The following is a 24,596-nucleotide window of genomic DNA, read 5'->3' as shown; positions in this document are numbered from 1 at the left end:
CAATCAGTCAGAGGTACTAATCAGCAACTATCGTGGGAAAAGCACAGAGGGATGGGGGCGTTGTTGGTGGTGGAGTTGGAAAACCAGGCCTATTGTCCTGAGGAGATTAAAGTTCCCGAAAAGGCGCCATTGTCCTCCAACGAGGATAAATCTTCCTCGTCCCGTCACTCAGAGTCTGAATTCAATTCCCCTTCACCCTTCCTAAAAGAGAGGCTTATCTCTTGCTCAATAGCTTGTTGCGCTACAAGCCAGGCAGGAATGCACCGAGTAGTATCCCTGACACCCGCTCACCAAGTTAAAAAGGAATTAGGGGTGAAAAAGAGAGAGTGAGAGAAAGTGGGAGCCTGAATTGCGACCCTTATTTTGTCAGAGGATGTGCGCTGGAGGCAGATTGAGGCATAGATAGAAGCGGACAGAAGGAAAGGGGATGGCAGACTTCGATTGATTGACTGCTGCCGGGGATTGAGGCCAGAGGAGAAGAATAGCGGCCCAATCATTCTGCTTTACCCAGGGTTGCGAGTCGCATGGTAAAGTACTGCCCTATTGGAAGACAGACAGAAGAGCCACAGAGGAAGAAACCACTTGGTAACTCTTCTCAAGCTGTTTTGATGCCACCTCACTCTCCCTCCTTCCCTTTCTACACTTTCCTTTGTCCCCCATTGCTACAGCAGCATCTCTCTGCTGCAGTCCAGGGGGCATCACCAGTTGCTACGACCCACTTCTTAACAACACTTGGACGCCCCACAACTGCTCCACACAGACTCAATTCAGACCCCCCTGAGGTCCCATGAAAAGAGATAGACGGAGAAAGGGTGCTTGGCAAATTAAAAGAACTTGTGCTGATTCCGTTCCATAGTTTCAGTGGTTTAGGCTCAAAGAGAAAAGTGAGCCTCTGCTTCACCATTTCTCTTCCTTTCTCCTCCTTTCCACTCCTTCCTTAGAGATATCTCCAGCAAAAGAAGAGAGTGAGAGAAATTGATGATGAGAAGGCGACAAATACTGATGTAGCATTTGCTGAATGACCCTGAACGTCTTCCCTTCTTCTGTAAAAACAGATGAGTTTTTCTCCCACTTCTTTGTTGTTTTGCCTTCTTTTGGGGCTTTTCCTATAAAAAACTTTAAAAATGAAATAATTCAAATATCTTGTACAACTTTATTTTTGTATTTCTTGTTTGTGCTTACTCAGTGAAAGCTTTCACAAAACCTCTTTCTTCTGTCATCATCCTCATTTATCGTGACTTGGCTCTGCCTAAAGACCAGGCTTACACCTGCTTACAGGATTAAATTAATTAGCACGAAATGGGGATCTTTGGGGGTGGACGGGGAGAGCCAAGCGGAGGAAGAGGCAGGGGTAGTTTTGGGAAGACAACAGCAGGGGGTCAAGGGAAAAGTACAGCAGGAAGAGGGTACTTTAAAGGAGTGCTGGTGGAGGATGGTGCTAGCCCTCGTGTTCTGCCGGATGCTGGGGGTGGCGATGGGACAGGGAGGGGGTGATGGATTGTTTTCAGAAGAGGAAACAAGGTTGACTAAAGAGAGGCCAAGGCAAAGGCGACTGATCAGTTAGTTGCAGGCACAAATGGTCTCCTAAGCAATGTTTGGGTGTTTAGGGTCAGAGGTAACCGTCTCCATTGTTGAACCATCCGACTCTGCTTTAAATTCCAGACTTTTAAAACAGAGCCAATGAGTTGACGCACTAGTGAAAGGAATTAGTGGTCCTCAACCTTTTTCAGGCCACGGACCCGTTTAATGTCAGGCAATATTTTCACGAACCGGCCTGTACGAGGATGAAGTGGCCATCTTTTTTTTCCTTTTTAGCCTTTATTTTCCCTTAGCTTTTGAAGTTAAAGGAACCTCTTTACTCTGTAAAATATCTTTATTTATACACTAGGTTTTGCGTAGAAACCATTAAAATAACTGATTTTGTCAAAGTGGAAGCTACAAATCGGACACCAACTTCAGCTTCAACTCACTTTTGTCTATTAAATACAGCTTTGTTTTATTTTGAAGTTGAAGGCTCTTCTTCTGTTTCCTCTCTTGTTCTTTTCTGCTCAATGAAATTTTCCAAATACATTTGTTTTTTGTAAACTTTGTTAGCTTGGGGGTTTAAAGTTAGCGGTTGGCGCAGCCGCTTTAAGAAACCGAGCGATAAGTTAAATGGTGGTGAGAAAAATCTAGTAGCTTTTCAAAATAAAATTTCCTCCATAATTAGATTATAAATAAAAAAAAATGTGTTGGTTTTGTTTCTTTTTTTCCCCCTGTGACCTGGTACCAACTGTCCCATGGACTGGGATTTGGGGACCACAGCTCTACATGTGATGTGCAAATGCTACAATTATTGTTGCAATTCAAAAATAATGGAAACATAATAATTTATTTTAAAATGGTAAGAAAAAAAAGTAGCAGAAGATGATCACATGCAAGTCTACTTCTAGTTTTGTAGCATGCGCTTGCCTTTTTCCTTTATGTTCAGTCTTTTTCATTTGTCATCAGAAGTCAAAGAGTTCGCTGAATGCCTGACTTGTTTTATGAATCCGCATGCACAGTCACACACTTAGGATCTAGTGGCAGATAGATTGGGCCTCAGCCCTTTGCATGGCAGTGGTCACTTCAATCCCTTCCGTATGACATTGATTATGCAGGACACATAATGCCTGTAAATCCCTGCTCGGACATCTCACACATACAGTGCAAACACAAAGACGCACACAGATGCCCCCCTTCCCACCCCGGCTTGCTGGCTTAACACATTCCGTACCTGCATTATAAAGTACCTAAGCTGTTTGCTTTTGCTTCCTGATGTGTGTTTATTTGTGTGCAGCACAGAACACTTTCTTTCAGCTCGAGCTTTGCACCAACAGAACAGGTGGATTTCAGCTCAGCTGGACTCATTGTTGGGGTTTACTGGTAATGGCAGAGGACAATCAAACTCGCATGTGAATGAGGACAAATTGCTGAACAGTTTTGTTTTTGTCAAAACCCACTTCGTTCAGTGTCAAAACTGAATTTGAAAGTGTTGATACACTACATTCAAAAATTGTGTTTAGTTATGACAGTTGTTTTCTCCCAGCTTGCAGTTTGGAATCCTGATATACTGGGGGGTCAGGCGCTCTTTCTACACACAAGTGTTTGTGAGTCTGCTGGTGTGTGCGAGTGTGTGAGAGAGTTTACAGCTGTGCGAGCAATGTGGCCTTGCCAAATCGGGCCTCATACTGATAACGCCCTGACAAGACACTGGCACACACTGCTGGATTGTCACAACAGCTAATGCCATCAACAGGTGGGAACTGTAGAGACTAAAATGCTACAGATGATTGAGATGAAATATATTTTGGGATCAAGGAGATAATAATTGGAAAAAATGTCTCAGTGACCTCTTTACTGGCAACACTTTCAGAATTAACGACCTAACGTCAGAGCAATAATGTGTGAAAAGAGATTTTTATCACCATGACTCTAAGTGGAATATTGTAATCTGCTCAACCAGTGAAGAAAATTGTGGCAAAATCATGTCGACAGTCCTTCATAGTTGCTGTTTATTTAAAGGTCATTTAAAGTTTGTGACTTTATGGGGATTCTTTTTTAATTTTCTTAATTTTACAGTTAGAACAACTACAATTTTGTTTTTGGTGTTTTTAATATGTTTTCACGCACGATAGAGGACAGAAAAATACGCTCAAAATTGCATTTCTGACTATTTCTTTTTTAAATTTGTTGTGAATCAGTGCAGACAAAAAATATGTTGTTGGAAAAAGCCTGTAGCTGTGATATAGACTCTACTTAGACTCTACAATTCATCGGGCAGCCATGGGTGTGCATGTAAATAAGAGTTTTGAGAGTTTTTAGAGTTTTGCCTGTATATTTTTGTTCCCTGCATATTTTGTATTCATTTTATTTTATGGTGCTGCTACTACAACTGAATTTCCCCATGGGGATTAATAAAGTTGATCTTAATCTTAATCTGCTCCACTCCATTCTGATGAATCCACTTGCAGACAAATAGATCTATGTACATCTTTGTTTTCCTCATCTGAGCTGACATCTGGCTCTAAACTGTACGGCTGAATATCTCCAGTATTGCTCGCCATTTTTGTTGCACCAGTAATGTTTGGTTGGGGAGGGGTGTAAGATAGCTGGAGAGAGTGTATACAAAGGGATGTTTGGAAGTGGGGGCATGCTTACACCCTTACAACAGTCCCACCCACAGCTAAGAGGCAAATTTCTTATAAACCACTGCTGCCCTGCAGAAACTATATCCTCGTGAGGGACATAGTTTTTTTTTTGATTTTGTCTAAAAACAACATAATCATACTTTAAAAATAGACCAAAACATGACCAGAGTGGGACTTTAACAACGGAGCTTTTGCTTCAGCAATGCAATCAACTTAAATCAACTGATTCTGTCGCTTTGTTCCATTAAGCAACACTTAATGTGTTGAATGTCTGTGCAAAGCTTCTTTTCTCCCCTTCAGAATCAGTTGATCGCATGAACAGTCGAGCAGTTACGGTGATGTTAAAGAGGGTTAGTTAGTTGTTGCTAGCGCCAGCTCCGCTGGTAAAGGGTTAAAGGCTAAAATGTCAGCAACAGTATTTCTCCATCAGAATCACTCATGCTATCAGAGCCAAACTTTCCAACAACTTTGTGTGCACAGAATCTGGACAGTAAGCTTATCTTGTCTCATCACAACTTGTTGCACCAAACCTCTGCTCAGAAGAGAACTTATATTCCTGCACCAATACTAAAAAGGTTAAATAATTTGTGTAATTTATCTGGCATTGCTATCAGTTCTGATCAAAAATTGAATTGGAGTAATAAAATGAATTAGTAACTGATTAGAAACTAATTTGCCCTTTGGTGCTTTTAGATACTTCTATACTTCTTTGTGAAATCAGACATTTACATTTTCAACAGAGGTTTTTTTTAAGTGATACTTTTCCCTGTTGTCTATCTGTAAATGGAATCAAAATAATGAAACTAAAGAGTTTAACCTCAACAATTGGCATTTGCTGCAGCCACTGGATAAAGCACAAACTTAAATTTAAAATCATCGCAGGGGGCAATAAAGACAAAACCAAGCAAGGGCCAAATGGCATCAAAGCAATTAGTGGCATTCCAGGTAACACCCCTTAATTCTTCCCCATCCTCATCCTCGCTCCTCTCATCAGCTTAATTGAATACAAGCTTACTGAGACAAACTCACAATGCAGCCAACAGTAGAGTGGCGTTTTAGCCTCAACGGGACAGCAGAGAAAGAGATGCTGGGATATTCTATAAGGACCCCCATACCCTCCTCCTCATCTAAATCCCCTTCTCTATTTCTTTTATTTCGTGGCTTCTCATTGAGAGACCTACTTGACACAGCTTGACCTCTGAACCCAGAGTTTATGAACTGAAGCAGCGGCTTTTTATTTTGCCTGGAACTAATGTGTCGCCTTCCCATTGTGTAAAGATTTGAGGCAATGTTAGCATCGTGACTGAGTTGCCGTGTGTGACTGCAAAAGCTGGTGGTCAGCTGCCATAACACCATTTCAATGACACTGACAACTATGGTTGACTGAATTACATTTCAATTAAAAGAGACATAAGATTATCCTTCCTCTGTTTTAGATTTGTTATAATAACTATTAAAACTATTACCCCAGGACTATGTTATTTCAATTCATATGTCTGTAAACACATTTTAAATCTTATTTTTGAACTGCAGAGAAAAAATAACACTGGTTAACTTACAATTAGCAAACAAATCTAGTTTTCTGGTTAGCAGAAAGTACTCATTTTCAACTGGAAGAGGTCTCCATGGTAACCGACTGCAGGGTAATCATCTCCAAACAGTTAAAATGAGGAGTATTAGATGAAATCCTTAAATACTGGGATTCCTCCACCTGTCCCATGAAAAGTGTTTGGACGTGACTGTACTGCACAGTCCAGGTTTTACCTTTCCTTTTTTCAATGAATGTAAGCACATACCTTTTTAGAAAAGTGGAGAGCATTTCTCCATTCATGGATCTAAGCCTCCACCCACTCAGCAAACAACGCTAATCTTTATAAAAAGATCAGCTGTCATCATTCATAGTTCAAAGGTGAGATTGTCAAGTCCTTCTTCTGTGACCATTTATCAAGTCTTCCTGTGTTGTTTTGTTCCCACAAAGTCAACTTTCTCTCTGTGCAGTTTTCTGCTTAGTTTAGCTATAAACAATGAAAAACAACACAATGGACTATCACTAATCATTGTTATTTAATGTCTTGAGAAGTATCTTGGGAAATAGAAGTTTTCTTTTTTTTTAAACCTTAAATATTTTCTGTTATAACAGAATCGAAGGTGTAAAAAATTCTGCTGAAATCTAACAAACTTCAAAAATGTGATTAGAACTAACAATATCCATACCCACACCAAAGAGCTTGCTTTTAATTAATAAGCCCAATGTGCTGCACACTCAAAGTCACCGATTAACAAGCTGTAGCCTGTCTCTGTGCTACTTGCTTATGTTTATTTGTAGGTGTGTGTGTCCAAAGAGAGCAGGTTAAGTTTTAAGTGATTGCATCGTAGCCCTCTCTTTTGAGGACATGCAGCTCCAAGCAAATACAGAGCTCTGCTTAAACAAACAGGGGAGGACAGGTGAGCAAGACTAATGATGGGATTCACGCAGCTTACAAACACATGTATAGACAATAGCATGCTCAGATGCACCTTTACACTCATAACGTCACTGGACGCCTTCTGGGAGCAGGAGTGGTCGAGATGAACCGGTGTCTTTTAGAAAAGATTAAGTTGAGGGAACCAGATTGCTTTTTTCTTATTCAAATTAAATTAAATTAAATAGACAAATATCCATATTAAGTTTAGATATTTCCATTCCTGTGTGCTTAGTTTTTTATTTTTTTTGCTTTTGTCTCAGGAAGTGAATGCACGTGTGTGTCTACGTGTGCTTGAATCCATGCCTCCCTGAGCACCCTGACAGCATTGTGCAGTAGAGTCCTTGACAGAAGTGAATTAATCAGACCCCTCTGGCCCATTTGTCTCTATTTGGGGGGCTAATTGGAAAAGAAGCAGGTGTTAATAGAGAGAGAGGAGAGAGCCAGAGTGAGGGTGTGTGTGTGTGAGTGACTCTGTGTTACATGTGTGTGCATGCATGCATGCATGTAATAGAAGTCTCATAGCTAAGTTGAGCAGTTTTAATTAGACATGTTCATACTGCAGTCAGCCCTTTTTGCATACCCTTCCATGGTCAGGGAGAAAATCATGCAACAAGCCAAACCTTTAAAAGGTGACTTTTGTTTTGTCCAAGCAAAAGCACGTCTCCACGGATGATGAAATTTGATTGGTGTTTAGAGTGGGTGCAGAGTGAACATATGGGGACTAAAAAAAATAAGAGAACTCCCCCCCTTCTCTGCAGTACTGACCTTCAGAGTGGTTGTTTGAGATGTTCAGAATGCGTGGCAGGTCTGTGTCCTGTCCTGCGGCTAGCTGGCGATAAAGTTTGAACCTGTTTGGGAGCTCAATCAAAGGCCCCACCATCTCGTTAGCTCCCTGCATGTTTAGCTGTCTAAGTGATGTCAGCAAGTTTTAATGGATGGCAGCTTTTCTCAATTACGCAGGAGGGAGGCAAGCAAACTGTATCCAGCGTTATATGTGTGTGTGTGCAAGAGAGAGCGTGTTTGTGTTTGATGTGGTGTTTACTCAGTTGAAAGCTGTCTCCTGTGTGGTCTCTCCACAGAGTTATCCCCCCTTCAGATCGCACACAAGCTCACCTGAGGCGTTGTATGTTTGTTACGCCAAGGCGTATGTACATGTATGTATGTATGAGGATACATGGATGCTGGAGCAACATGTTAAGTGTCTTTATAATGTTTTCATTTCCGTAAGGAGCTGCACAATTTTCATCAGTACCAACGTCGACCTCACGCTTAAACACAGACACCAACTACACAAAAGAACGCACACATTTCAGAGAGAATGAAGACATAAACATACAACAAATCTTCCAAAATATTTAGATACTTGCCCTCGAAAATAACTTCAGAGATGTGCACATCCCTGTAATACACACAACGGCACTCTACTTTAGCTTCTTTGAATCTGGTTTCATATTTTTTTGTTTGTTTGTTTTGCTCCGAAAACGACTCTGGAGAACACCAGCTTCTTCTGATCATCCCCTGAATGCCCACAGGCGCAGTGGGGTTTTCGGAATCTTCAGATCAAAAAGTACACTCAAACTGCGATACTCATCAACAGACATTTTACAACTTTTTTCTAAGCTTATGTTTCTTTTGGCAACATAAAAAGTTGGAAGTGCTATACGTTTTTTTGCTGTAAACGATCAAAAGCAACGCTTCATTTTTTTTGCTCCAATGAGTCTGTTCCTCTGGTGTTTGACAGCTCTCACTGATGCCAGAATTATTCATCCACTCCTTATGATATAATTATTTTACTACAGGCTATTTGTTTCTTACCTGTCCCCCCTCTCTCTCATTTTTCTGTTCTTCATTTTTTATTGACACACACAGCTAAACCCTCTCAGAACCTCAGTGTTGAAAATGAAGACAGCTTTGAATGGGCCACAGGGTTTAATTTTATGTTATTAGTATTTATTTATTTGAAGAAAGTTTTTTGTCAAAAAAGGTTAAAGCATGAGGGAATTGTTTTCATGTGTGTGTGTGAAGAGTGTGCTAATGTGGCAAAATATGCAACTGTGTGAACATTCTGCCCTCCTGAACCTGGTATGCCCCTTGACACACTCGTGCACACACACACACATACGCACAAACTCCAGTTAGAGGTGGGATGGCTGCAGGCGAGGAGGCAGGTCGGCAGCGATTAGAGGGGCTGTGTGTGTAATGGTTGCCATGTGCGAGCCCATCTCATCCACCATTACACACATATGCAGTGTCCACCTCCCAAATCCTTCGAGATACCGTAGACTTTTAAAAACATTAGCCCCTAATGCTTTAATGCCCTCATGTCGACATTAGCTTTGACTGGAGCTAAAATGGCAGACACAGAAGAATGCCGGCGTGTGTTTGTTTAATGTATGGGGACGGGTTCTGGCTTACTTATGGTTCAAACGTGATGCTGCCTCACTGTGAATGTACTTAAACTTTCCCAATTTTAACCTTTTTTATTCTGATACTTACTTTTGTGGTGTCATTTTTAGTCGACCTGAACTGCGTATACTGACGCAATTTCTTTAACCAAGCTCATTAATCACACCTCCATGCAAAATGCAGCCCAGTGTGGACATTTACATGAGAATGCTGTGGCCATGCTGCTGAGCGAATAATGACTAACGAATGCTGGGCATGGCTAGTGGCCTGTCTCAGGAGTTCGGCAGGTGTTTGTTCCTGCATGAAAAACAGCATCTGACCTTGGGACGGGTGGCTGCAACCTGAGTTTCCCCCGCCACGTCGAAGCGTCGGGCACCTGAAAAAGTCGGAAACTCCTCCCCCGTGTTTGCTCTTTCTTTCTCTGCCCTGTACCTGCCGTTCCAACCACCATGATGAGAGGGGAAAAAAAGAGGTGGGAAAGCACCTTCCTCTTGCGTCTCTTCTCCACCCACTTCCACCGTATGTGCGTACAGAGCTTTTGGTCATTGGACATTGAACAGCTTCCTTGTCTGTGAGGTTGATGAATCAAAACATGGCCAGAGAGGGCGCAAAAACAGACATTTTATTGCGAGGGATTTATTGTGTCAACATCTTAGCTGCTGAGCTCCGTGATCTAAAAAAGGGACACAGTCTAGAATATTTACAGACAAAAGATGAGGCATTAATCACACTGTTTCTCCTTTCATGCTCATGGTTAACCAATCACTACAACAGCAACATTTCTGTCACAGGTGGCTGCTTTTCTTCTAAGTTAAAGGACAGGTATGAAAAAGCACAAGAGTTTTTGAGGGTTGGAAACCAATGTGGAAAACATATTAATTCCTCCCGTTAGTGAGAGCTGGCACCAAGAAGTCTAAGACAAAGCCTTCCAGGTATCACAGCATTCAGCTGGGACGTTTGCTGAACTTGTTGGACAAAAAAAAAGGATTCTTTGACATAAATGGTTTTCTTCAGCTTGTTTCTGGAAGGTTAGACGTAGAGCCTGCCTGACCTATAATGGACACACACGCACAAAGCAGAGTGGCGAAGGTGAGGAAGAGAACCACAGGGGAAGGCAGATATTGGCCAGGCACTTTTTGGCTCAGTGAAACTGTAAAGACTAATTGTTTCTTAGATACTACTCAGCAATTTGGGAAATGGGTGATAATGAAGCTGCTTGAGTGCAATTAAAGAAATCACAGTTAATATAGACATTGGATGCTGTTTTGTCTCTTTATCAATGAATAGACTGACTTTTTCCTACATCTGAGACTAAACTCCCTGAAGTGTTAATTTTTGAACCAATGATCTGTTACACCTATAGTTTCAAAAACTGTAACAAGTTAGCTCTATAATCTATTTTGAATTTTTCTCAATTATTTTAAATCAGACAGAATAAGGAGAAATATTTTCTTAGGTTGATGCAAAACAATTGAAGTTCTTGAAAAAAAAACTACTTTTCTCTTGTATTTTATCACAGATGTGATCTTTTGTTCTCTTCCTTCGACTTTTCAAACCTTAAGAGACTGAACTTCTCACCTTGCCGCAGTTTGCTCCAATCTATCACCTTCCTATTTAAATATTGACCAAGTAAGGATCAACTTGATATATAAAGAAAGAGGTCTCTCTCTTTTTTCTCTCCTCTTTGTTTGACTCCATTTCTCTCTTAGTCACTCTCCTTCACAGTTGACTTGTCCCCCGGGTACAGCAGATTAATAATGTTGGTTCTTTCATCATTCAGTGGAATGCAGAAGTGTGTGGAGCTCCTTAATGAATTGGGTGGCCAGTGTTAGCCTCAACACCAATTAGCACAGCTTTTAATTATGGCTCTAATCAGAACAGCAGATGACGAGAGGCGCTGCATCCTGGAATACAAGTGCCCTGCTGAGACACAAAGAGGCACACAAACATTCGCACATGCTAAAAACACAAATAGTTGGCTTTATGTGAAAGACTATGTTGAGAATCGCTTTTCTTTTAATCAAGTTCCCTCTATATATTATTATTTTTTTAAGCTTGCTTTATTTAACTATTGACCTCTCTGAAGTTGACAAGATGGTCAAAAACATATTTGATTCCAAAATAGTCCAAACGTTTTTATTTAGAATACTCAAGGCGGGGGTTTGTGGAACCCTCATCCAAAAACATGAAGCAACAAGAAGAGAATGTCTGCTGAAGTAGTCTGCCAACTTCCCAAGCTGAAAAGGGAAAATTGGTATTTTTATTATGAAGAAAAGACGGCCTGTTTAACTCTGAGCCTATAGAAAGTTCATATCTGTCATAGGGAAAAGCAGAGGAGACAAGCGCCCAGCCAAAGTTTTGAATGGAGCGATGGTTAGCGTGTTTCCTCAAGTATTATGCATTTATGTCTGAAAGCCTGCCTCTCCTGATTTCAGTTATAATGTTTCCGCAGCTGTCTGAGGCAGAATGGCTGCTAAAAACTGTACTTGATTTTGGTAAGAGGGATGGAACTTAAGCTCTCTAAAGTACAAGTGCTGTTCTCGAGTCAGGATGACAATCGGGTGGGCTTGGAAACAACTAGCAACAGCCTTGTTCCTCAAGGAAACAGAATATTTTGGCAGCTGTCAAATTGGAGTAGTTTTTTTTCTACCAGATGAACTTACTTTTTGTTTTTTTAATAATGCACACACTTCTGAACACAATTAAGTTCTAAATTGACTTTTCAGGGAGGTCAAACCTACATTTTGAGTTATTTTTATTTATGAAAAATGATCAAAAGAAGCCCCTTTTTTAAAGTCTCATGACATTAGAGGATTCAATCAAGTCACACATCGAGAAAAAAATACAGTTTCCTTGGCAACTTGTTCATATAAATAACATGCTTAGTTTTTTTTTTGGGAAAGCTGATCCCTATTTCTGTGTATTTGCATGAGTTATTGCGAGGGTGTGGGTGCGTTAGTGAGCATTTTATTTTAGCTAAAGACTTCAGATCAGAAACTACTTGGTTGAGTGCCACAAACTAAGATCTGTATGTATTGATAATATAAAGAAATATATATAAATATATATATCTGCATTTGTTGTTTTCTGCCTGTCTTTTTTGCATATTCACTGGCAATTGTTAGCAAAGATCACCTGCTGTTTCTAATCAGCTCCCTTTGTATGGCTCTAGTTCCAGAATGAGCCACATTCTCCCACACATATGTGCACGCACAAACACAAAAAAGAAAAAAAAAAACTTTTTTGAACATTTAGACCTTTCCTTGCCTTTCTGTCGCTCTGCCTCAACACTACATGAGCAATCTTGTGCACATACAGACATCCAGATAGCACAGCAGACAAGCCGATGATTAAGACTGCCAAACAGACCATGATAAATAATGAGGTAGATGGATAAAAAGGCCAGTAAGTGACCCTCTCCGAAACCTGACAGAATTTAAAGCCATTTGTACACTTGGACCAAGCAAGGCAGAACATCGGAAAGCGGCCCATCCATCTTTCAGGTTTCAAAAGCAGCCCTTCTTCTTTGTCTATTTCCGTCTTTCTTGCTTTTTTTCTTGGTGTCCAGCTAGTGGGTACTTCCTGTAACCTTGGTATCTTTTATTCCTTCCCCTGAAGAATCAGTCTGTAGTTTCAGTGCAAGTGTTTAGTCGGACTTTTGTTACCATGGCCTCTTTTGATGGTGTTGGCAAACAGAGAGACTTAAGTGGATTCACTGTCTTCCTTTCTTTTAGTACAAATATCTTACAAGACACTGTCTGTTATTATAATACTCACTAAACATTGTGACATGCACATACGTGTTTTTGGTTTATGCCCCAAAAAAAATGTGGATGAATAAATTGCTTTTGAAAAGTCATGTTAATCAACTATAGAATATTTTTTAGTATAACTTTTTCCCGCTTTTGTCTTTTCAGTCTCCCCACACATTTAGGTTGATTTCAAATGGGTTTTGATTCTTTTTCATCGCCTGCTGTGTTTTATTAAGTCTGCTTTTATGTCTGGGCCTGATGCACATGCGTACACACAGACTCACATCTAACCTAATTAAAACAGCCTGGTTAAGCACCCTGTGTCAGGGCATAGCAGGGTAGGTGTTAAGCATGTGAAGAAGGTGGAGTGTTGCAAACTGGGGGGGCACAAATCTCAACTTAAACACAAAGAGATTAGACAACTTTTGCAAGATATTAGCCGTTCAAAAATGAGAAAAATGTCCCTAAGCTTCTTGTACGAGCACAGGATGTGGACAAGGCCCGCTTTTGTTTCGCATAAGCAGAGGCCTGGAGCGCTGCCTGATTAGCGTGCATGTGTGCGTTTGGTGGCAGGGAATCATCGGGCTTGTGATATGCAGCTCGAAAGAACAAGGCTGATCCTGTGAGTGCTGCAGACGCACAGCCATCAGTCAACAAATTAGCATGTAGATAAAGTAATTGAACATTATGCCTTCTTATGCTTTTAACTTAAGGAAAGACACAGTAGTGAGACAGGAAATATAAAACTAGAAGGATACAAGAAAGATGAAAATGGTAAAGCATTAATAGTTATTTAAATTTTTTAGGTATGCTTTTAAATTATTTTTAATTTTTCCCTGAATTAGATTTAGGAAAAAAAAAAAAAAGACCTGTGCTTCAAACACAGTTTGCACTGCCAGTGTAAATGACACATTAAATTTTTTTAATCACATCTGTTTTCAGCACATGGGTTGGTGCTCGGCTTAGGTGTGCTGTTTTGTGGAGCTGCAGAGACAAACCAGATCAGCTGGGAAAGAAGATGCTTGTTTAAGGAAGCGCTTCCTGCACGATAAAGAGGGCCACTAGTGTCCCTGGTGTGTGAAAGGGACCCAGCCCCTGTCATCACTGAGCGTCTGTTGAGGAGAACCCAGCCCTCTCCACTCCAGCTAAGATCCTTCATCACCAGCTCAGAGAGAGGTGGGGAGACAGTCAGTCAGACAGACAGAGTCCAGACAGAAGCCATGTGAGTGGGTGTCATAGGGAACAGATTTAGTTCTAATGACCCCAGCCACCTCGCATATCCCACCCAATGCCCATTCTCTGCCACCCATTCCCCCAAACTCCACCCTTTGTTGCTCCATCTTGGCCAATGCCATCTCCTTTCAAGGACAGCAGGGTTGTCCTACATTTAATGCCCCATAGATTTATGATGGTGCACTGATATCTGTCACTCTGACTGCTCTGTTGGTCTGCTGTATAGACTTAAAAGCTGTGTCATAACAAAAATTATAGTCTCAATATTCAAGTTTCACGTTTAAATAGAGATACAATGTTTCCTAAAGACGAGAGCAGGCTTTCATCTTGTGATTGCAGCTTTTGATTGATAAACATTTTGGACTAACTTGTAAGTAAATAATCAAGGAGAAATGTATCAATTTTGAAAATAAGAAAATGACTTCTTCTTGCTTTTGGCAGTCTGTCCAGGTAAAAGATGAAGGCAGCAGGCTTGGCTTCAAGTATAGGAATTTTGTTGTTCTTCAGTTTCTGCAGTGATTGTGATGAGATATTTTTCTCTCAATAACTAAACGTTTAGCTTTTGGAGGTAACTTGAACAGTACTTTGTTGTTTATAAAAATGCTGATAAACAGTGAAACTGTCTGAACCAGAAGATGGTTGTTTGTCACTTTTCCATGATCTTCCTGCTGTTGAAGGGGGCAAATAGGCTTTGGCTTAAACTTAGACTGGATCAGGCATGTCCAAAGTCCGGCCATGGGCCAAATCCAGTTTTCTTGATTGAAATTGGCTAAATTAGGTTAGAAGCCGTTGTAAAACTGCACAGTTGCTAGACGCTTCTGTGACACTTTCTAGCTCATTTCTAAAATATCGACCAAACCAAATGAACAGATTTGTTTTTCTATGATCAAAAGAAACGTTTTTTACTTCTAAATAAGATTGTTATTTTCCTGCAAGCATTTAATAATAAATAATATATAAAATTAGGTGTGAACCCAGATTTGATGTTGACCAAGTTTAGTTTTTACCAAACAGACTTTTTCTTCCTTTTATTTCTGTTTTTTCAATACTTAACAGCAATTCTGGTAAAAGTGTATTTTGGATTTATTTTGTTCAATGTGAAGAAATTACAAGTATGCCATTGCCAAAAAACTAAATAGTTAATTTGCATTTAATGTTGTTATAAGGATTTAAAGAATGCTGGCCAAGTGGTCGTCCCTCACACATTTTCACGTTACCAAATCTGGCCCTGTTTGCCAAAAGTTTGGACACCCCTGGACCAAATACATTAAGAACAGTCTGGTAATACCAGAAGGTCAATGCCGGAAAAAAATATAAAAGTGATTATAGAATGTTGATTTTACCTTTCTTTTTAACAGTCTGAAAACTACAACAACTGAACATTATTTGACGACAAAACAACAGCTTTTCAAGAACGAGCCAATGCGGAGACAATGTGTTAGACTCTCTGCCACTTTAGGAGTTGACCTCATCATCGACCTTCACCAACTCATCAGCCCCCTGCACTTCCCATATCTGAGCCTCAATGACACTAGCATTCTTTCACGTTAGCGCATCGCAGCGCTGCAGATAGGCCTGCCAGACACCCCCCGCACTCTCCTAGTATCTCTCTAACACGGACGCTGTTAATTGGTAACCAGAGTTTATGGGTAGCCGGGAACTCATAGTTCGACGGTGCCATTCGAATACGCATGCGATATGTCAGCTTTTGGTGAGTTATGACTACACATGTGACTACGAGATGTATATTGAGCTGAGGCGCTGGATGATAAGAGGAATCATTGCATGTACAATTCAAGTGTAACCTTTTTGTGAGTTGAAAATGAAACGTGGTGTGATTTTCCTATAATGGTTGTGTTTGCATAGAGAGGCAACACGCTGGATGTAGATGTGGGTCACACGGGGTAACGAAATATTTGTTTCCGATTCAGGTTGTGTCATCATGGCTGAATACATCAGAAATGCCGTCAGCGCACACAGCTCACAAGACGTTTTTTTTAGTCGAACGCTAACACTTTTACAATTGTCACATTTACCAAACATTGATCCTTTTTTCCCTGCTGAATCTAATCTAATTCATTGCACAATAATCAACGGGTTCTTTAGATAGGTGTTATTTTTCTCTCTCAACTCCTCGATCAATATCAATAAAGGGGTCTAGTTATCTATTTTAACCTCCGTTAACAACTAAGAGATCAATACTCATCTGTCATGGCTTCACTGCTGAATGTTATCACCTTTTGCTGGAGATTAGCTCGCTGTAGCATCTTATCCCGACATTTTCTTTTAACCTCGAAGCTGTCTCTGTGCTTCTCAGGTTGTGGTTGCCTCGTGAACCTGCAGCAGAAAGAAACATGATGTAGATTTTGTACAATAAACTCAGCAGGGATTTTAATTTTTATTATTATTTTTTTGTTTAGGAGTAACAACTTCTTTTTAAGAAATTGTACAACTCTAGGATTAGTCTTTTTTATTTTTCAAGTGATTTTTATATTTTCAGTTTGTGGCTTTCCAGGGAATATTGAAGTTATGTATTTTTTTAAATGTTTACCCACTTCAGAAGGTAGATATTTTAGATAAGAATTGTTGATTCTCTGCTGGATCAATCCTCTCTTAAGCTATTTTTTTCAGCTGCATTATTACTCACTGTGTTTTAAAGCACAAACATCATGCTTTCCTATAAAGCCGTTTTTTTTTTTTTTCTTCTTGCTGGGCGGTCACCCAGGCTGGTTAATGTGGGACCCATGCTCTGTCACATTGGTGTTGAGGGTCATCCATATCCTGGACTGTCGCAGCACCCAGTCTGATCCATCTTTCAACTCGTTCTCATCTTTCAAGCCCTTACCACTCTCCTCCATCTGTCTGTCAGACCAAGACTTAACCTCTCACCTTCAGAGGCCCGCCCATCTTGTTACCCCTAACCTTCTGTTGATTGTGTCATGGACCTATAGGCCAGCAGTGGTCAAACTGTTTTTTTTTTCTACTTCTTTGTTTTTGACAGTTTAATTTAGGTCAAACTGTTCACAGAACTGATTAAAAAATCAGTCATTTTGACATAAAAGTAGTCTCTGAACACGTTAGTATTTGTTTGCATAGGTCATGGATGTCAGATTTTTTCACTATGTATTTTTACTTCACATAGTTCCAGCAACAACATTTTATAAAGGGGGGGCTAGAAAACTTCAGAAATGTGGGAAATGAGAACAGCAGCATGAGAGTGCAATACAAATGAGAGAATCAAAAATATGCATTGAAAACACTTTTTTAATATTGTTTTGGTACTTGTTATTAAAATAGCAGTTTTTTTTTTAGCTAAAGTGCTATTACTAATGTTTAATAGAAGCTTGATTTATTATTTCCTAATGATATCGTGACTTAAAAATTTGGGGGGCAAAGCTTTTTCAGGCTGCACACACACACACACACACACATGCTCCGCCCCTGGATGGTACTTTAATAGAAAGAGTTGAAAGGAAAAAAAAATCTATCGAAGTAAAATCATTTGCCCATCAGACACAAAATAGATCTATGAGGATGGCTGCAGACTTTTGGTCTATGGTGTTGATTGTGTTTCTTGCGTAAAGACAGGATGCGGTCAGCTAAGAACGCTTCATGCATTCTTTCTTGGGTAAAACGATCTAATCAGAAACGTTGACAGAAAGACTTGTTTCCACATCTGTAGCTTTGTGGCTCTGCGCTCCACCACATTTTGATTCCCATGTAAAGCCCAGACTGATGAGTCTGATTTACAGCTTCCCCATTCAGCCCTGTTTGATTAATGGCTTGATGTAAGGTAGCATCAGTGCTGCCTTGTTCTTTTTCTTATCACACACTCGTGTACAAACAGCGACATGCACATGTGCACACTTACACTCAGCCACCCTCTAACACCAGAGCAGCCCTGTAATTGATGACAGTGGCCCAGCATTTGCAAGCCAAATGTGGAAGAGAGTGAAAGAGCAAACTTCACTTCTCACACCACTTCCTTTCTTTTCTGTCCTCTTTCTACCAATGTCCCTCTCTCTCTCCTGATCCGCTCTCTCATTAGCCGTTTGTCACATTGATATGACGGAGCAGGGCAGCATTGTGACTTGCTCAGGAGGCAGCATAAATATTTGATTAGCCCTAATGGAAATCATCACTGTGCGCTAATTGCACCACACATTATCTGAGGCGCAGTATCAGCATCAGACATCCCCTTTGATCCTCTCTCAGTTGCTCCTCTCTTTCTTTAACCCATCTCCGCCTTTTTATCTCTTTTGTTTGCATAATTTTTTATTATTTTTTGGAGTAATAAATCCTTATCTAGCCTACTTATCTACTTTTTTCCTGCCTTTCCTCGTCAATACTGTCTTGTTTTTATCTCTCTTTTTCACTTCATCCTGTCTTCTCTAGTCCCCCTTGTACTGCATGTTACTTTTTTGCTGGTTTACTTCACCTTTGAGCTGGCTGACGTTCCGGACAAACACACTGATATGTATAGATAGGATGTAAAAACAAAAGCTGAAAAGGTCTAATTGGTTATTGAAAGGGATTAAAAGATGCCATTTAGTGAAAACATAAGAGAAAACACTTTAAAGTACATAATATTTTTCATTTTTGAAATAAGCATCTAACAATCAGATGGATTTTTCCTGTATACCTTTATGACTTTTTGCTTAAATTGAGAGCATCACTTTGATTGTGGTCAACTTCTTTACAGCGCACATGATCAAAGTTTGTCCTTTGTGCACTGGCTTTTGATCAGCACACATAAGGACCCCCCCCCCACACGCACACACACACACACATGCACCACCTCCATTATTTTCAACCCACTCTTAACCTCCATCCTGTTTGTATTTACTTGTTGTTATTTACAGTGCGTCTCCTGCAAAGCACCCGCATTGTTTTCAGTCGCTTCCCTTTTCTTCCTCTCTTTCTCTCACCCTCCCTCGGACGTTTCCATTTAGCCAAAGACAAAACAAGTTAATGAGATCGGAAGTTCGGGCCTATCATTCGGGCATCAGTATTCACATCGAGACCTTGTCTGGACACAAACAGCAGGAAGCCAAACAAGACCCTAACATGGCTGAAAGGGAGGACGGGTGAGGGAAAGGGAGACTGAAAGAGAGGGTGAAAGCTTGAAGTCAGTGGGGTGAAGGGGGGCAACATGAACACCACTGGGATGGGGAGTAAGTTTTGTAGTTGGGAATCCTTTCATGCACTTGTGTTGCAAGTGCGTCTGGTCAATGTTTATTCAAGAAAACAGGTTCAACATAATACACCAGCATGAGTGAATATGAAGACATTTTTTTTACATGAACATTCAAGATTCTACTTTAGTTTCTGCTTCTATTAAAATGTAATATGAGAATATGTGAGTTCCATTATAATGAGATGGGCAGCTTCTCTCGGTAATCTGAATAAAGGTTAAGTGAAGCTGAGACGTGCAGTAATTGGGCCACTTCTACTTAACAATTAGGAATGACATTGATTAACTTTGCTGCTTAGGAGCAAGAATGCTAAATAGTTATTGCTTTTTTTTCCACTTGGAACCAAAACTAATTGTTTTTTGGTCTTAATTCCTCCATAATATATAGAATTAGATTATTATTTTCCCAAAAGAATGTTGCTAGCCTGCAGCCCGCACAAAATTAGGACAGCTTGAGATTGTCATGGAAGCGTAAAGTTTGCCCTCATATTCTCCTGGAAGACAACATTTTACTTCAGCCAAAACAGAAGGGCTAAAGAGGTAGGGGAAGGTGGATGAGGGAGGGGCAGACCCATAATCTTGTGCGGCGGGCCACCTGAGCTAAAGACAGCCATTTGTTCCCAAATCGACCTGTCGACCCCCACCTAATTACCAGCCAATTATTTCCAAATGGACCACGCTCACCCCACACCCTTTACACTTAAAGAAAGGAGGAACAAAATTGCCTGTCCATTTCTGTCTTTCTCACCACTTTCATGTTGGTCCCCCCCCCCCCCCCCCCCTTTTTTTTAAATCCTCTGCTCGGCATTTTTGCCGGAAATATTTTGGGGCATGTTGATCAATACTTACCTGAGCTGAAAAATAAAAATATTCACTCTCCTCATATATATTTTTAAAGGGTTTTAATGAAGTTTTATAAATAATTTTAGTATGAATGGTATTTTTTTCCTGCATGTGCACAAGAGCAGACAAATGTGAGGTCAGAGAGTCAAGAAATAGCTCTAGAGCACTGTATCTCTGCAATCTCTGTGTGTCGCTCTCTCCTGCTCTCCATCCCTCTGGCACCAGTGAGTCTCAGCAGACCAATGTGTATGGATGGGTCCGGTATGCAGGAGCCACCCGAAGGCTGTGCCCCTGTTCCCAGAATTCTTTGTGGTTGGCCTCCATTGTTCACCAGTGCTTGTATACAGTATTGTCAGACCAACCGTGGGCCTCCGCTCTCCCTCGCCCAGAGGACAGCCAGAGAGCGAGCAGGGCAGTTGAGGGAGACGGAGGTACAGAGGATGAGGAGGAGGAGGAAAAGCAGCATTGTGTCCCATGCTCGCCATTCTCATGCCTTCCCATCTGTTTCCCTCTCTTCCTTCCTGTTTCTGTGGGATAGCGAGCAGATTAGTAATAGGTCCGCCGCAGCTCCTAATAGGGGAAGTCATGGTCGGGAAATACGGCGGATCGGTTTGAGATATCATCTAACTGAGTGGCGCAATAATTTTGAACTCTGACACCTAGCTGCTGGCAGGCTGACTTTGATCGTTTGCTGCAGAGTGAATGAGTGTGTGAGAACTGTGCATGTTGACTGTACAGGTGAAATTCTATGTACTACATCTTCTAGGTGCTACAATGACTCTTTTCTTTGTTGTCTTGTTTTTATATAAGAGTCGGGGGTTTCACTTACTTCGTATGGAGCAATTTAGCAAATGTTACTTTTTCTTCTCTCATTGTGTTGATTAATCAATATTCCAAATTTTTCCATGAAAATCTGTTTTAACAAGATTACAACTTTGCCTCATTATTTAAAACAAATTCTGAAAGCTTTTTGACAGAGTAAAAGTGCAATATGGGAAATGTCCATATATTCTGTCTTCAGATGTGATATTTTATCTAACCTGTACTCAATAAATGCATCATATCTAAATAATAGATGTTTATAACATTACAGTAACAACGTTTTTTTAGATTTAAAATTAAGGCGTGATTTCAAAGTAAAGACCTGCATGACTTAATTTGGCTTAATTTGTCTCTGTCTGTTCCACTCATTGCAGACAGAGAAATGACTGCGTACCAGCCTCCTTTTTGAGTTTGAAGCTAAGTGGATTAGCATATCTACCATGTCAGCTCCATTCACAATGACAGCCTGATGACATGGGACTATGTGATGGCTATGACCCACCTTACATCCCCAGCTCAGACCCCCAGCAGGTGGTCCCACTCTGCGAGAGTGGGCTAAGAGTGATGGAGCTTTAAAATCAGATGAAAAATACTGACATGAAGAAAAGGGAGCTCCTCGACATCCATGGAGGGTTTTTTATCCCAACTGCAGTATTTGCAGGAGCTGTCGATCATCATCCTTGCAAAGGGCTGCATGGAAGCAAATTTGACCTTCATCTATAAAATACATACCTGTTTGGTCACTCAAACAACAAAAACTTGTAGATAAAAATACATTTTAAAAATAGAAACTAGTCATCAAATGTTGTAAACAATGTGAGCTTGCATGGATGTTGGTATAGCAAACAAGCTTGTTTGAGTAAACCAAAAACGGATGATCATAAATGACCGTCTTTAAAATTAACAGTTAATCATAAAGATATACAATAAATAGCAGTAAATAGCATTTAACTGATTAAAGTAACTGCTAAAATCCAGAGTGCTGATCAGGACTCGCTAATCAGATAACATTACAATGAAGAAAGGTACTACCTTTGCTCAGTTTAGTTAAGGGGAGTTTGTCACTGGAAAAAACAAAAATCAAGCATTTTTTTTTTTCTAAAAGACTTTTTGATAGTTGGTGATGAACCAGAATAGACATGGCTACTGTTCTGACTTAGCATGATTATGTTGTCAATCAAGGACCAAAAAACTTTTAATTTGAACTTTTATTTATATTATTATTTAATTAAAATGGATGTTGGTTTAAACATAATAATAATAATAATAATAATAATAATGTTATACTGAATAAAGGCGGTTAGACATTTTATTTAGGCATTTTACAATTCACAAAAAAACTGATCTAATCTGATTCTAATCCTTAGAAGCAGATTTTCGTTTGTGACAATCACCGTTATAAAATATGTCAAGTTTTAGGCTGTACTGGTGAAACAATAATTATTTTAAGTCAGACCTGTGACATTTTCTGCTACTTTAAAATCTCTTTTCTGCAACTCTGTCAACACTTTTGAGAAACTATGATTTCATAGTAGTTTTTGCCAATAAATTGTTATTTCTAATTCTAGTTTCTGTGAATAAATGTACTTATGTGGGACAAAAAAAATCCAAATTTTAACCTATTCCCCTTCCCCTCTTAGGTTCCCTGCAACCTTCTTTGCCTTAACTGTTTTTTCGCCTCATCTTATGGTTTTTGCTCTCACATTTCTGCTTCTTTACAGCATTTCTATGAAGTGTCACTTCTGCTTCCCTGCCCCATAGAACCAGGGTCTCCTATGACCCTTTTCATCAGCTTCTCTCACGCTCCTCTCCTGCCATTCTCCTCTTCATCCACTTCTTCTCCGCCTCCTACTCTTCCTCCTCCATCAGTCTCGTGCTGGCCTAGCCAGGCAATGCTAACACTTTTGTCAGGGTGATTAATAGCATGCTCGATTGTTGTTAATTCACTGGCTAATGACTAGAGGGGGCAGGCATGAGGAGAGGACCAAGAGGAAGGCTGGAGAGTAACGGACTGATGCGTATGTGTGCAGCTGTGTGCTGGTTGTGTGTATGTGGACACATAGCTGATTACTCTTATTTTGTAAAGAATTAATGAAAGTCAAAACCACATTCATTTTTTTTTTCTTATAGTTTGTGTTTACTTGTTTATTTCAACCTTTTTACTGCTACATCTCTTGAAAAAAAGAGTAAAATCTTCCAAAAATGTTTTACATTTTGTCTTTTCAGATTAAACATTTTCTCTTATTTCAATTCGGAATCTGATGGTATTGGTTAACATTATTTGAATGAATTTGTTCACATTTAATAACCGGCCGAATCCCTGAGGTCTATCTTTCGATTTGAGTTGATTTTCTTTTCTTCCAAAACTGTAAACAAAAACACCAATATTTCACAAACATCAGATCTCTTTATGGTTTATCGTTTTTCTGTATATTATGACCCCAAAATAAGCTTGTAAATGGCCCTGAGGTAGGGACAAGTGCTCCAATGCACACACACCTACACTCACACTTGGGGGGGAAAAAAATAACACAAAGCAATTTGCCTCTGTTTAGTAAGAAATGCTTGTATTTATACTTCTTGATGCTACACATCTATGCAGCTGTACAGTGGGTGGCATTTCATTCATTATTTCTAACCTTAACTTCCATATATGTATACATTCATTTGGCAATTTTACATTGAAAAAAAAATGTCTTTTTCCCCAAAGTTGTGTAATACAGAAAAAAAACAAATTTTTGTTTTCTTTGTTTTTTTTTTCTTCACAAGTCTCCTCATTTCCTTCTGCCTCCACACACACACACACACACACACACCCTCAGCACCCCTCCCTTCATCTTTGCTCCCCATGGGTGATGTTTGCAGCTCAATTTACTAAATGTAACTCAATATTGATTATTATTAATATTTATCATGTTTGTGAACATGTTTTCCTCCAGTGCTATTAATCTGCCCTGTTAATAAATGTCTGCACCAGCCTGCTGCTTGGGCACCCCTGGGACAATAGGGCAGCTATACACACACACACACACACACAAACAACCCCCCCCCCCCCCCCCACACTGCTCTCAGCTGCAGGAGGTTGTCTGCTGTCCTCTGTTTGCCTGAAGGCTTGAATTCAGTGAATACACTGACGCGTACACTTTATTGGAGGATGGAATAGCTTTAGGCCGGTCAGCACAAATGACACATCGATACATCAGCTCTGTTGTATTGGTGCGGCACACAAAAAACAAAAATGCACACTCAGTCCTTACAGATTTTATCCAGCTGTGTTTTGTTCTTCTATTTTTCTGTGTAGCTATTCACTGCTACAAAAGCAGTAAACAAAAAACTGTTCCACTATAAAGTATATACAGAAAAAGACCCTGGCTGTATTAGCGTATGCATAGGACAGCGTTGAACTGTAAACTGGGATTAAAAAGCCACATGTAGTGCATGATGAGTATAACTTTCATATAGAGGAACAGTGCATTTCCAAAAAATGTATTATTTTCATCTGTCCTTTTCTTTCTTTCTCACTTTCTCCTGTTGCACTTACTCTGAGCTGTTTTGTAGTTTTAAGTGCAGCTTGGAAATACTCCCTGGTGTTTTTACAAGGGGAAACAGTGTGGTGTTCTTGCTCAGAGAGTCTTTCTAACTGACCGTGCTCCTGTTGCTCACTCACTACTTCCAACCACACACAACTGCACACATAAGACTCACAACTTCT

General features: G+C 40.1%; 1 protein-coding gene across 9 annotated transcripts in view; it reads left to right on the top strand.

Moving 5' to 3' along the window:
- Nucleotides 1-24,596, top strand: part of prdm16 (PR/SET domain 16) — a 168,463-nt gene that overhangs the window by 28,801 nt on the left and 115,066 nt on the right. The window contains exon 1 of one of the 9 annotated variants that reach the window (XM_023956493.1): nucleotides 15,547-15,736. The exons of the other annotated variants lie outside the window; for them this stretch is intronic. Within the exon in view, the coding sequence (XP_023812261.1) occupies nucleotides 15,724-15,736 (13 nt within the window). The 5' untranslated portion in view covers nucleotides 15,547-15,723. Of the gene's footprint in view, nucleotides 1-15,546; nucleotides 15,737-24,596 lie in introns of those variants that run through there. 9 annotated transcript variants of the gene reach the window in all.

Source organism: Oryzias latipes, chromosome 7, assembly GCF_002234675.1.
Source record: "Oryzias latipes chromosome 7, ASM223467v1".
NCBI lineage: Eukaryota > Metazoa > Chordata > Actinopteri > Beloniformes > Adrianichthyidae > Oryzias > Oryzias latipes.
This window is presented reverse-complemented; position numbering and strand designations above follow the sequence as displayed.